Source organism: Macrotis lagotis, chromosome 8, assembly GCF_037893015.1.
Source record: "Macrotis lagotis isolate mMagLag1 chromosome 8, bilby.v1.9.chrom.fasta, whole genome shotgun sequence".
Taxonomy (NCBI): domain Eukaryota; kingdom Metazoa; phylum Chordata; class Mammalia; order Peramelemorphia; family Peramelidae; genus Macrotis; species Macrotis lagotis.
The window spans coordinates 133,843,584-133,857,270 of record NC_133665.1 but is presented as its reverse complement, the minus strand read 5'-3'; the positions used below and the strand labels follow the sequence as shown (position 1 = coordinate 133,857,270).

At 38.8% G+C, this 13,687-nt stretch overlaps 1 protein-coding gene across 1 annotated transcript in view; it reads left to right on the top strand.

Moving 5' to 3' along the window:
* Positions 1 to 13,687, top strand: part of EEFSEC (eukaryotic elongation factor, selenocysteine-tRNA specific) — a 305,088-nt gene that overhangs the window by 229,694 nt on the left and 61,707 nt on the right. Inside the window, exon 6 of the mRNA XM_074198418.1 lies at positions 9,068 to 9,224. Coding sequence (XP_074054519.1) covers positions 9,068 to 9,224 — 157 coding nt within the window. The remainder of the gene's footprint in view (positions 1 to 9,067; positions 9,225 to 13,687) is intronic.

Here is a 13,687-nt window from a genome sequence, read left to right as displayed (position 1 = left end):
ATGTGAGACAAGAATAATTTTAAAGGAATAAGGGAGAGGCAAGAGGTAAACTGAGTAACAGTGGTGATGCTATTGGAAGAAATCAAGAAGTCGGTTGGTCTTAAGTAGTAGAAGCTGTCAAAACATATGGAGATTCATCCATTTCTTCCCCTACTCAATAGTCTATGCCCCTTGAGAATGATGGCTGCATTATAGATTTCTGACTCCAACATGGCATAGTGCATAGAGTGTTGGTCTAGACCAATGTTTATTGAATGACTGGTTTGTTCTACCTTTACTAGCAGTCCATAATTGAGGAAGAAGAGAGACCACCAGTCAAAGCTACCATTTTCTATTCAGGTACCAACCATAGCTCCTCTTAGAATCTCTTAAGTAGGTGCAGGGGACAGAGAAGTACAAAGAGTAGTAAAGTATAGTAGAAAAGGGGGAGCTTGGGGATCTTGTGAAGAAAATTATCTAATTCTAGAGATTAAAAGAAAAGCATTTTAGTCGGGGGGGGGGGGACCTCTCTCTGCATGGTTTTGGCCAAAGCTTCCAGATGACATTACTAAGTTTGGCATTAAGAGCTAGAAGTTTTCTTGCTATATTAAAGAAGTAAATGATGAATCACTATTACATTTCTTTTAGAGTGACTGGAATAACTACTGAATGATCTAGACAAGGAAGAGTGATGAGGAATTTTCCAGCCCTTGTCCTCTTCAAGAGGGAAGTGGTAGAATTTTAGAAACCCCTGTAATGAAGAAACCTTTGTGGCAGAGTAGTGTTGGAGTGTAGTGACAAGACAAAGCCATCATTCAATAAATTTATCCTAGCAGAAAACTAGACTAGAAAGCTTAATGAAACAAAAAAGATGGAGCTGTTTGGGAGAAGCTATGTGTGTAGTGAGAAGGGGTCAGATACAGGAAATGTTGTAGTGATATGAACAAGATTTGGCAAGATTTGTACATGTGGGGTGAGTATGAGTGAGAAGTCAAAAAACATCAAGGTTGAAAAACTGGGAGATTGGAAGTAGTCCCCTTATCAGAAATGTGGGAGCTTGGAAGAGGGTATGGTTTTGAGAGGAAAGATAATGAGTTATTTTGGATATATTGATTTTGAGGTATCTTTAGATCATTGAGTTTGAATTGTGCAGTGGGAAAGGAGATGCTGGGTGGGATGGAAACCACAGGCGGAGCTGTGTGTCTATACACACACACACACACACACACACACACACACACACACACACACACTTAATCTGAGGCCAGGCTGTGAAAGACTATTTATTTTTTAGATTTTTTTTCAAGGCAGTGGGGTTAAGTGGCTTGCCCAAGGCCACACAGCTAGGTAATTATTAAGTGTCTGAGGTCAGATTTGAACCCAGGTACTCCTGACTCCAAGGCTGGTGCTCTATTCACTGTTCCAACTAGCCGCCCCATTGTGAAGGACTTTAAAAGCTAACCAAGGAACTTTGTTGACTAGGGGAGTTCCATGGTCAAACCAATGCTGGAAAAAGACTTGAGGAAGGAAACTAATGAGGGGCTGTGGCAGGGCCCCCATCCCAGGAGCTGGTATTCCAGGGAAATCAGAGCAAGAAGAGGCCAAAGAGATAACCCACTTTTAATAACAGTATGTTTAAAAAGTGAGTGTGCATCTCACCTTAATTACCTGATGTGGGAAACAAATCCATTTGGAAAGCAGCCACAGCTCTTTATTGAGTACCTGCTTAGTGGAAGGGAGAGGTAGGAGAAGACATGGAGCTCAACTCAGTTCAAAGAGCGTTTATGAACTATCTGGTCTGCCAGGCCAGTGCTCTAAGTCAAGTGCCTGCCCTGAAGGAGCTTCTATTTTAGCCTGGGGGGAAGGGGGAAGATGGGGTAGAGGAGTGAACTGTGTCAAAGTTCAGTAAATACAAGATATAAACAAACTAGGTGGGGGGCCCAGCAATTGGAGAGTGACTGAACAAGTTGATCTGTAAATGTGATGAAATAGTATTGTGCTGTAAAAAGGATGATTTCAGAGAAACCTGATGCAAAGTGAAGTGAGCAGAACTCGGAGAAAAATGATGTAATAATAATGTAAACACAAACAACTAGGAAAAACTAGGAACTCTGATCAACACAATGATCAGTCACAATTTCAAGAGACTCATAATGAACTACTACTCATCTCCTAAATAGAGAGATGTTAGACTCAGCTTACAAATTGAGACTATTTTTTTTTCTTACATAACCAGCTGAGAAATTGCTTTGCTTTACCACATATGTTTGTGCAAGGGGTTTTGGTTTTCTCAAAGTTGGGGACGGAGGAAGGAGGTGAGAGGGAGAGAAAATGGATTTTTGTAAAAATTTAATTTCGAAACTTAAATAAAAACAATTCCATTAGGTAAATGCTAATAAGTATGTGGGGGGAGGGGGATCAAGAAAAAAATTCTTGTGAAAGAAGGTGAGCCTTGAAGTGAAGTTTTATCCAAGAGGGATAAAAATCAATCAGTAAACAGTTATTAAGTGCCTGCCAGGTACTAGGCAATATGCTGTGCACCAAGGTATAAAACAAGATAAAAGACAGTCCCTGCTTTCAGGGAGCTTACAATCTCATGGGGAAGACAACATGCAAATATACACAAGCAAGCTATAAACAGGATAAATAGGAAATGAATAATGGAGGGACTGCAATTGAGAGATTTGAGGAAGACTTCCTATAAAACATAGGATTTTAGTTGACATTTCAAGTAAGACAGGGAAGGGAGATCAATAGTAGAACCAAAGGATGAGGGAGAGATTTCTAGATGGAGGATAGCCAGAGAAAATGCCCTGAGCCAAGAGATGGAGGGTCTCATTCATTGACCATTCAGGAGACCAGTGTCACAGTGGAAGAATATGTCCTGAGGAGTATGGTATAAGAAGACTGGAAAGGTAGGAAGGGGCAGGGGACAAAGGACTTTGATGTGCCAGACAGAACAGACAGGGAACCAAGAGCAAATAGACTAATCTGTCTGGAGATCAGAGTTTGTGAGGAAGAGAAATGCTTAATCTATTTAGAAAGATGAACTGGGGTGAGATGGCACAGAGCTCTAAATGACATACAGAAATGTTTGTATTGTATCCTAGATGGGACAGGAGGCCACCAAAATTGTGTAGCCATCCATCCATCCATCCATCCATCCATCCATCCATCCATCCATCCATCCATCCCCAGAGTTCCAATTCTCCCTATCTCAGCTCTCCTACTCCAATCCATCATCTACACCAAAATGATTTTCCTAAAATGTGGATCTGGTTGTCAGCTTCCTGCCCCATAAACCACAATGGTTCCCACTTAACTCCCAAATGAAAGACAAATCTCTGGCCTTGGAAGTCCTTCAAAGTCCTGGGGGAGCTTCCTTTTTAGGTATTCTGTGTTTTGGCCCAAATGGCTTTCTTATTAAGGCCTTTTTCCCTTCATTTTTTGGCCAGGGCTCTTGTCCTGCCTTCTCCCTTCTGTCTCTTAGAATCCCCGATTTCTTTCAAAACTCAGCCCAAGGGCTGCCACTTTCCTGGTCTTCCTAGCAAGGGCCTCTCCTTAATGTGTTCTTCCCTTTTACATTTTTATTTACTCCTATAAGCCATTTGTGGGCAGGAGCAGCAGAATGATCTGCCCTCAAAAAGAATCTACTCACTAGTGGAGGAAAGGACATAAATGCCTAGGGGAAAAGCAGTACAATAACTATATAATACTATAAGACAATAGTATAAAACCTATCATTAAATACCAGATGAATAGTGCATCAGTGACCAAACTTTTTTTCTGTGTATAAGAACTGTGATAGGCAAAAACTGCTCTGAATTCATAAAAGGGAGAGATCCCTGGGCAGGAATGCTCTAGGACGACTTCATGGAGGAGGCATCATGTTTCATGGTGCTTTGGATAGTGGTTTCTATTTAGTGGTTCTTGATCCCTTGAGGATTCACATTGACAATCTGGGGTGTTTTAGCTAAAAATTCTTTAATGGCATCTCAAGCAATAAATCTTTACCCATGTTCTAGATATATGTGTGTTTGTATATATTTTCATATATATGTATAAGTATGTGTACATATATCATTTTTTCTGTAACAACAAAGCATTATAGGTTTGTTTCTTCATCAATTCAAAACTGTCATGAGCTGTTTGTGTCCAAAATTCTCATTGTGGTTCTTGTAAGCACTTTACAGATAAAGCTAAAAGAAGAATGTGAGTAGTATATTAAGTTCACCTGGAGATTCATAGCCTTTTGATGTTGTTTTTGTTAAAAGGAACAAAAACTACCTCTAGTGGAGCAGGATCTGGAGACCACAAATCCAGAATACCCTTCTTGACATGGCAGTACTATAATACTTTGGCCAAGGCTCATTCTCCGTCTTGGCTTCATTTTTTGACTAGATCACCTTGAATTCCTTTCCAGTTCAAAATTCTGTAACTTTATGAATTGAAAATGGGTAGAATTTGAAATTATGGGAATGGAGCGTTTTAAAAATTACTTTAATTAAAAAAAAACAAAAAATTACTTTAATTATTTTGGGGGGTTTCTCTCCCCCCCCCATTACTATTGGAAAAAAAAAGAAAAGAACAAATTGATATAATATCTGTGCTTCATTTTCCTCTTCTTCACTTTTTTAAACCACATGCATATAACCCTAGAAAATAAACTAGGAAGTGAATGTCTATTAAGAAAATAATTCTTTATGAAAAAATTCATGAGAGAGTTTCTTTAAATAGCAAGTTCCTTTCTCATTTACATTAGGCTATGATTTATACTAATTGGGTTAACTCAGTATTGCAGTTTTTTCATCCCACACCCAACATATATGAGGGGAGGGAGGTCTCCCCATCTTCCAATTCTGTCTGTAGCTAGAGGATGCTACAGGGGTTCCCACTACACTCACTAGCTCATTTCTTTCCTTTTGGGCAATTCGGATGAAAGTAAATGCTTCTGTCAGCATTTTTGTAGGCCTTTCTGGTGCTAATAGAGGGTGGGAGGAGGAGATAGTGATTCATTTAAATTCTGAGAAATGGACTGGGTAAAAACAAGCTCCTGATATAAGTCTTTGACCTTTGTAGATTCCATATAATAATGGCCTTCTTACAGATATGAGAAGGATCTCGGTGGGGGGTTCATTCCAGGTGTGCTGGGGTTGGTTTGTAGTAGGACCCATAAGTTTGAAAATGTTCCCATTTAGTCCTTCAGACAATAGATGTGGGGTAGTTACCACAATGTAGTATTGTCTACCTGTCAATTAGGAAGGTTATTTTTTAAAAGGAAAAAAACCCACCCCACAAAAGTGCTGTTTGACAGTAAGTAAACAGTAATAGTCATGGTCAGCAATGTTTAACACAATGCACATTGGTATTATGGTGTGTATAGACAAACATATATGCTTTCATACACACTGCTGGAATTTACAAACTCTGTTCTTTTATATATGTCAACCATTTATTAAGCACTTACTATGTACTATATATATGTGTTTATTTTTTTCTTTTGAAGTAGTATCCTAGCCATCCATTTAAAAACTTTATTTTATGAGATAAAACAAGTATTTCCCTAACCTAGTATAATCTTTAAAAAACGATCCACATAAAGCTGTGAACTCATCCAGCCATTCTAAAGAACAATTTGGAATTATTCCCAAAGGGCAATAAAAATGTGCATACCCTTTGATCCAGCAAAGAGATCATGAAAAAGGGTAAAAATAGGGGCGGCTAGGTGGTGCAGTGGATAAAGCACTGGCCCTGGAGTCAGGAGTACCTGGGTTCAAATCCAGTCTCAAACACTTAATAATTACCTAGCTGTGTGGCCTTGGGCAAGTCACTTAACCCCATTTGCCTTGCAAAAACCTAAAAAAAAACGGGTAAAAATATCACTTGTACAAAAATACTCATAGCAGCTCTGCTTATAGGGGCAAAGAGTTGGAAATTGAGTGAATGTCCATCAGTTGGGTAATAGCTGAATAAATTGTGGTATATGTATATTATGGAACACTATTGATCTATTAGAAACCAAGAGGGATGGGAATTTAGGGAAGCCTGGAAGGATTTGCATGAACTGATGTTGAGCAAGACGAGCAGAAGCAGAAGAACATTGTACACCCTAACAGCAACTTGGGGGGAGATAATCAACCTTAATGAACTTGCTCATTCCATCAGTGCAATAATCAGAGACATATATGTCGGTTATCTGCAATGGAAAATACCATCTGTATACAGAGAAAGAATTGGGAGTATGAACAAAGACCAAAGACTATATCTTTAATTAAAAAAAAACTGTTATCTTATTATGTAATTTTGCTATCTCTTATATTTTATTTTTTCTTCCTTAAGGATATGATTTCTCTCTCATTATATTCAACTTAGATCAATGTATACCATGGAAACATGGTATACTAACAGACTGCTTTCTGTGGGGGAGGGGGGGGGAAGCAAGGCTGGGGGAAACTGTAAAATTCAAAATTAAATAAATAAATTTTTAGAAAATGGTCCACATGAGACTATAGATCTATTATTTACAACTTGCTATTCCTTTTAAAGTTATGTTGTATGTTTTTTCCTTTCTTTTTCTTCCCTTCCCCACCCTAGAGAGATGGCTACCATTAGACACAAATATGTATATAGATGTAAAATTATTCTCAGCATACTTCTGTTTATCTGTTCTTTCTCTGGATGCATGTAGCCTCTTCATATTTCCTTTCTAGTTTATTTAGGTATTTATAATAGTCAAAATGACTTATTCAAAGTTGTTCTTAAAACAGTATTGCTGTTACTATATATATAACATTCTCTTAGTTCTGTTCTTCTTTATTTTGTGCAAGTCTTTGTATGGTTTCCTAAGATCATTGAGCTCATGGTTTCTTATAGCACAGTCCATCTCCATCATATTTAGCCATTCATCTCTTAAAAAATAAGACAGTTTATTCATTCAGCAACTCTGTTGGCAAGAGAAATCCCCAAATTTTCAAGGGTTTGATATCTCATATTTTTAGGGGTAGTCTGGACTTGTGACTCATTGATATAGGGAACTCCCTTATGAGGAAATTTCCCCTACCAGTGCTAGTTAGCAGCTTCTAGTCTTTTTTTTTTATTTTTATTAAAGATATTATTTGGGTTTTACAATTTCCCCCCCAATCTTACTTCCCTCCCCCCCACCATGGAAAGCAATCTGTCAGTCTTTACATTGTTTCCATGTTGTACATTGATCCAAATTGAGTGTGATGAGAGAGAAATCATATCCTTAAAGAAGAGACAAGAAGTCTTAAGGGATAACAAGATCAGACAATAAGATATCTGTTTTTTTTCTAAATTAAAGGGAATAGTCCTTGAACTTTGTTCAAACTCCACATCTTATCTGGATACAGATAGCACTCTCCTTTGCATACAGCCCAAAATTGTTCCCGATTGTTGCACTGATGGAATGAGTGAGTCCATCAAGGTTGCTCATCGCCCCCATGTTGCTATTAGGGTGTACAGTGTTTTTCTGATTCTGCTCATCTCACTCAGCATCAGTTCATGCAAATCCCTCCAGGCTTCCCTGAAATCCCGTCCCTCCTGGTTTCTAATAGAACAATAGTGTTCCATGACATATATATACCACAGTTTACTAAGCCATTCCCCAATTGAAGGACATTTACTTGATTTCCAGTTCTTTGCCACCACAAACAGGGCTGCTATAAGTATTTTTGTACAAGTAATGCTTTTACCCTTTTTCATCATCTCTTCAGGGTATAGACCCAGTAGTGGTATTGCTGGGTCAAAGGGTATGCACATTTTTGTTGCCCTTTGGCTGTAGTTCCAAATTTCTCTCCAGAAGGGTTGGATAAGTTCACAGCTCTACCAACAGTGTAATAGTGTCCTAGATTTCCCACATCCCTTCCAACAATGATCATTATCCTTTTTGGTCATATTGGCCAGTCTGAGAGGTGTGAGGTGGTACCTCAGAGAAGCTTTAATTTGCATTTCTCTAATAATTAATGATTTAGAGCAATTTTTCATATGGCTATGGATTGCTTTGATCTCCTGTAAATTGCCTTTGCATATCCTTTGACCATTTGTCAATTGGGGAATGGCTTTTTGTTTTAAAAATATGACTCAGTTCTCTGTATATTTTAGAAATGAGTCCTTTGTCAGAATCATTAGTTGTAAAGATTGTTTCCCAATTTACTACATTTCTTTTGATCTTGGTTACAGTGGTTTTATCTGTGCAAAAATGTTTTAATTTAATGTAATCAAAATCATCTAATTGGTTTTTGATGGTGTTCTCCAACTCTTCCTTAGTCATAAATTGCTCCCCTTTCCATAGATCTGACAGGTAAACTAGTCCTTGATCTTCTAATTTGCTTATAGTATTGTTTTTTTATGTCTAAGTCCTGTAACCATTTGGATCTTATCTTGGTAAAGGGTGTTAGGTGTTGGTCTAATCTAAGTTTCTTCCATACTAACTTCCAATTATCCCAGCAGTTTTTATCCCAATAGCTGGACTCTTTGAGTTTATCAAACAGCAGATTACTATAATCATCTCCTAGCAGCTCCTAGTCTTAAGAGAACTATCAAAGCATTGAATAAGTGGCTTGCCCAAAGTCATACAGTCCATGTCAGAGACAGGACTTGAACTCAGGTTTTCCCAGCCTCAAGGTCAACTCTCTCCACCATGTAATGAGGCCTCTTTGTGTTCCTATCTTCCATTCCATCTTGTTTCTCATTGGCACAAGTTTTTCCCTAAAGAATCTGATAAGCTTGCCCAGGTTCTAGAAGGTCCTGCCAGATCATAGAGTTTTTAGCTGGGACTGGTGATAATCCGTACCCTCACTCCCTTCAGAGGCTCATTGCCAGATGAAGAAGGCTGTTCTCTATAGCACTTGTCTCCCAAGAGAGGTGACAGTGAGTTCTAATGGAGGAAGGTTCTGCTGCTTCAATCAGATCTTTTTCAAGCATGTAATGCTAGTGGAAAAAATAACTCTTAAGAGTGTCTGGAGACCCAGGGTCATGGGTTATCTGCTATTAACAGGGAATGGTTCTAGAGGATTCTGGGGTGGTCTTTCAGTTCTAACCTTTGTGGCCTTTTGTCTTTTTTTCATAGGTGATTGATGATTATAATGTGATTGGTCGGTCCTTGTTTAAGAAGGAGACCAACATCCAGATCTTTGTGGGACTAAAGGTCCACCTGTCATCGGGGGAAAGTGGAGTTATAGAAAGTGGTTTTGGCCAAAGTGGAAAGTTCAAGATCCGAATTTCTGGTGAGTATTATTCTTCTCAAGAGGATCAGAGATCTGTGGGAGAGTGCTGCAGTAATCTCTTTGAATACAATTATGGGTCCAAAGGATGAGATACTTTAGGAGGTACTTGTTTATTCTCTGGCACTTGTAAAAATGCTGACTGAGGACCTGAAATAATGGATAAAATACTAGACTTGGAACTTGGAAGACTTAGGTTCAAATCTTATCTTTGCCATTTATTAGTTGCATGATGCTTAGTTTCCTTATCTGAAAAATGGTACTTCTAGCCCCTATTTGATCAGAAACCCATCATGAACTTCAAAGAAGACAATGCTCTGGAGCATTTTTCATACCTTAAAACATTATGTAAATGAGAGTTATCATTATCATTATTGTGATCTGCAGAACAAGATTCTGAACATCCTGAGAAAGTACAGAAGCAATTGGTCTTAGATACCACTTCTTGCAGTCTTATGGTATTGATTGATTGACAAACTAAATGACTCATGGTGCCCCAAAACAGCCACATCTGGTCTTGTTGATCCTGAAATAGAGGGATGGAAAAATTTAGAGATAAGTGTTCAGTAATTAAACAGCCATTGGGGAGAAGAAACAAATCACCCCAGAGTCGCAGCAGATCCCAAAACAGGAAAATGGTATTTGCAGGCATAGTCACACGCTCAATAGGAAAATCCAGGTTTCCTGCCAGAGGAGAGCCCTCATGGATGTCTTTAGCCAAGGGAAGTTTTGCCATCATCTAAGAAATATGTATAAACAGATGTGCATTCCCAAATGGAAAAGAGACTAGTGGGCTACTTTCTGGGCTCTCTTCAGGTAGTCTTCCTTCACAACTAGTGTTTATTCGAAGACATTAATAGGACCAGATGAAGACTCTAGCTTGTTTTCTCTCTTCTCTGACTTATGGCAGACTTGGCACTTCACTACAGAACATTCTGCAGCAGCAGACAAAGCAGAGCCATCTCCTCTGGTCCAAGCTGTACATTGGAAAGTCAGAGGGCGATTTAGAAGTGAAGCCCAGTGGAACAGCTCTGTCTGTTTAAGGATGGCTGGGCTGCAGAGGGAGGGGAGGGAAATGGTAATGACGCCATTTGAGTCAACTACAGTTCACATTCCATTGTTAGGTCAGTGTTGCTTTTTTAATGTGTCTGCATCCTGTTTGTGGTTGGATTTTTTTTAATTAAATATAACTGGTTAGATTCCTCTGTCCCACCCACCATCTTCTATCCCTCCTTCTCTACCCCCCACAAGTTTGGCCTGCCTTTTCCTGTAGATTCCTTCTATAAAGAATTACTCTTAATGGTTTTGAAGTGCTTTAATTGTTAAGGAATCTTCAATAAACTAAAGACATTTGATATTTGGGGAGGAAAAAAAAATGACCATCTACACATTAAACGCTGCTTCAGCTTAACAGCTTCAGATTTGGTTTTGTACAATTTAAAAACCAAGTAGATCTTTTGAGTGGGTAGATCCTTTGGTGGGTCTGTCACTCAGGTTAGTTTATGTTGCTTGACAGCCTCAAAATGACTACTAGACTGGGAGAAACGGTGGAATCTAAAGCAGTTGGGCTCTTAAGCAGTGGCCAGGCTCCTTTCCTGAGGAGGAGCAGCAGGACTGGACTTGTAGACACATGGTAGTTTCTTCTGCAGTCTGAATCAGGATCTGTGGGGCTCTGAAACATGGGTGGGTGTCTTTTTCTCAAATCTCTACCACTCCTGAGATGAAGCAGCCCCATACTATCACTTCCTGACCGGGTGACCAGGCAAGGCATTTCACCTCTCTGAAACTCAGTGTCTTCATCTGTAAAATGGATATAATAATACTTTAACTAGATTGGAATAGTTGTGAGGAAAACACTTTTAAAACCTTAAACCACTGTCTCTGCTCTCCCTCTGAAGTTCTCAACTTCATTCATAAAATACTAATAATCCTGCCAGTCTTTACCTGCCTTGAGTTTGATATCAAGATCAAATGAGGTAGAAGCACTTGTGAAAGTACTTTTATTTTTTTATATAGCAATCCACATGTATAAAGTATTTTATACATTTAGGGGCAACTGGATAGCACAGTGGAGAGAGTGCTGGCCCTGGAAATCAGGAGGTCTCAGCTACATTAACACCAATATGTATGTATACATTTGTATTTCTTAGCTAATTTTAGGGCAGCTAGGTGATATGATAGCACCAGCCCAGGAATCAGGAGGACCTGACTTCAAATTTGCTATATGACTATGGGCAAGTCACCTAGCCCTGATTGTCTCACACCCAGGATCATCTCCAGTTGCCCTAATTCATATCTGACCATGAGACCCAAGTGATTCCAGAAGAGAAAGTGAGGCTGGAGACTTAGCACAGCACTCCCTCACTCAAATTCACTTGCTTATCAAGCCATCCTCTTCCTGATGTCAAGGTCTTCTTTGAGAAGAACATTATACATTTATACATTTATCTCCATATTGATCCATACTGCAGTCCTCTGAGGTAAATAAAAGAAATCTATCATGATACTTGATAGTTATATGTCATTCATTTCAGATTAAAGGGAAATGCTATTTTAAAATAATTATCTCTTTTTAGTCAGCCTCAGTTGATCATCTTTTCACTTTGCATCTGATTAATGGGACCAGTTGTTGGTATCACTCCTGAAACTGAGTCAACTCTAGGGTATAGCATGACTTGAAATTTTATATTGCAATTTGAGATCAAGATAGAACAAAGAATCATATATTTCTGTTTGATTTTACTTGGGTACCCAGTTCACTTTTAATATATTTTTGCTTTTTAAAAAAAGTTCTCTTCTTTCCTCTCATTCCTCAGAAGTTCCAAATAAACCAAGTCTAATTTGAGATGTTAGTTTATTTTATGCATTTTATGCACTACCATGCCATTCTCCTTTAGAATGAGTCAAAATGACAAACTGTGACTATTCAATTGGAGCAGATCCACAAAACCAAGGTTAGGAGAGCTATATACAGTATATCGTTTTCATTATTTAGAAGTATAATTTGTAGATTCTTAGGTGGTTCTGATAACCTCCTACAATTACCAATTGTTGAACTTGACTGATAGGATAAGCCATTCTGGCTACTCCTACAGTAAATTTTGAAATTATCTCAAGGAAACCTGTTCCCCTTAGGCATAGGACCCTGACCTAAGTTCTTTGACCCTTAAAAACATTAGGATCCCAAGAAATCAACCAGAAGGTACTGAGTTTGCACAGTTAATGTAGAATAAGAATGGAAAGAGCTCAGATATTGTTGTGTATGTGTTCTACTTCAGATAAACCTCTGATTTTGCAAGAGGATGATCCTAATATGAAGTATCTTTGTACTATCTAGGTTTAGGTATAGAGGCAACCTGCTACAATAAAACTGTAGGAAACTTAATCTGTATAGTTTAATTTCTTTTCTTTATATGACCTTTTGCAAGTCCCTTTTTAGCCACAATTGCCTTATCTACAAAGTAAGAGAGTTGGGTTAGAATATCTCAAAGGATTCTTCCATATGTAACAATAGGGGCAACTAGGTGGCACAGTGGATAGAGCATCAAACCTGGAGTCAGGAGAACCTGAGTTGAAATCCAGCCTCGGACTCTTAATAATTACTTAACTGTGTGACCTTGGGCAAGTCACTTAACTCCATTGCCTTGCAAAACAAAGCAAAATTAACAAATAGGTATGTTCTTTAAGAGCAGTTAGATGGTGCAGTGGATAGAGCACTGACTTTGGAGTCAGAAGGATGGGAGTTCGAATCCAGCCTCAGACACTTGACACTTAATAGCTGTGTGACCTTGGGCAAATCACTTAACTCTGGCTCGGATCCAGAGACATTTCCAATCATCCTGATTCATATCTAGCCACTAGACCCTGATGGCTGTGGAGGAGAAAGTGAGGCTGGTGACTTAACACAACCCCCCCACACACACACTCAAATCCAATTCATGTACTTGTCATGGCATCACCTTCCCTGATGCCATGGTCTTCTTCGAGAATGAAGGACAGGCATTAAATTAATTTTAGTACTTTACTTATCCAAGCTACCCAGAAATGAAAATTTGCAAAAGATTCTGCAACTTTATCTAAGTAACTATGATGAACTAGCAAGGTGCAATAAATGAAATTTTACTATAGTTGAAATCATTAAATGAGTAGAATTCCTTCAACTCCCTTTTGAACTCTTGAAATATATCAACTTGTCCTACCTCCCATGCTCAATGTCAGTGACCAGTGAACCCGCACACTTGTTCTCTTCACATCCACAGCTAATCCATAGGCACACACACCCCACTTAGTGCCCCAGACTGGTGGCTCATCATGCTCTGGTTTGGGGAAAGCCTCGTTTCCTGGTGCTGCTGGGCAGCTCATCCAGAAGAACAGTAGAGTTCAGTGAGAGACCATGATTATTATTGGAGTTAGCTTTCTTGTCCTTAATGGTAATAGCTTCAAGCCCTATGGCTTTGATTCTTATG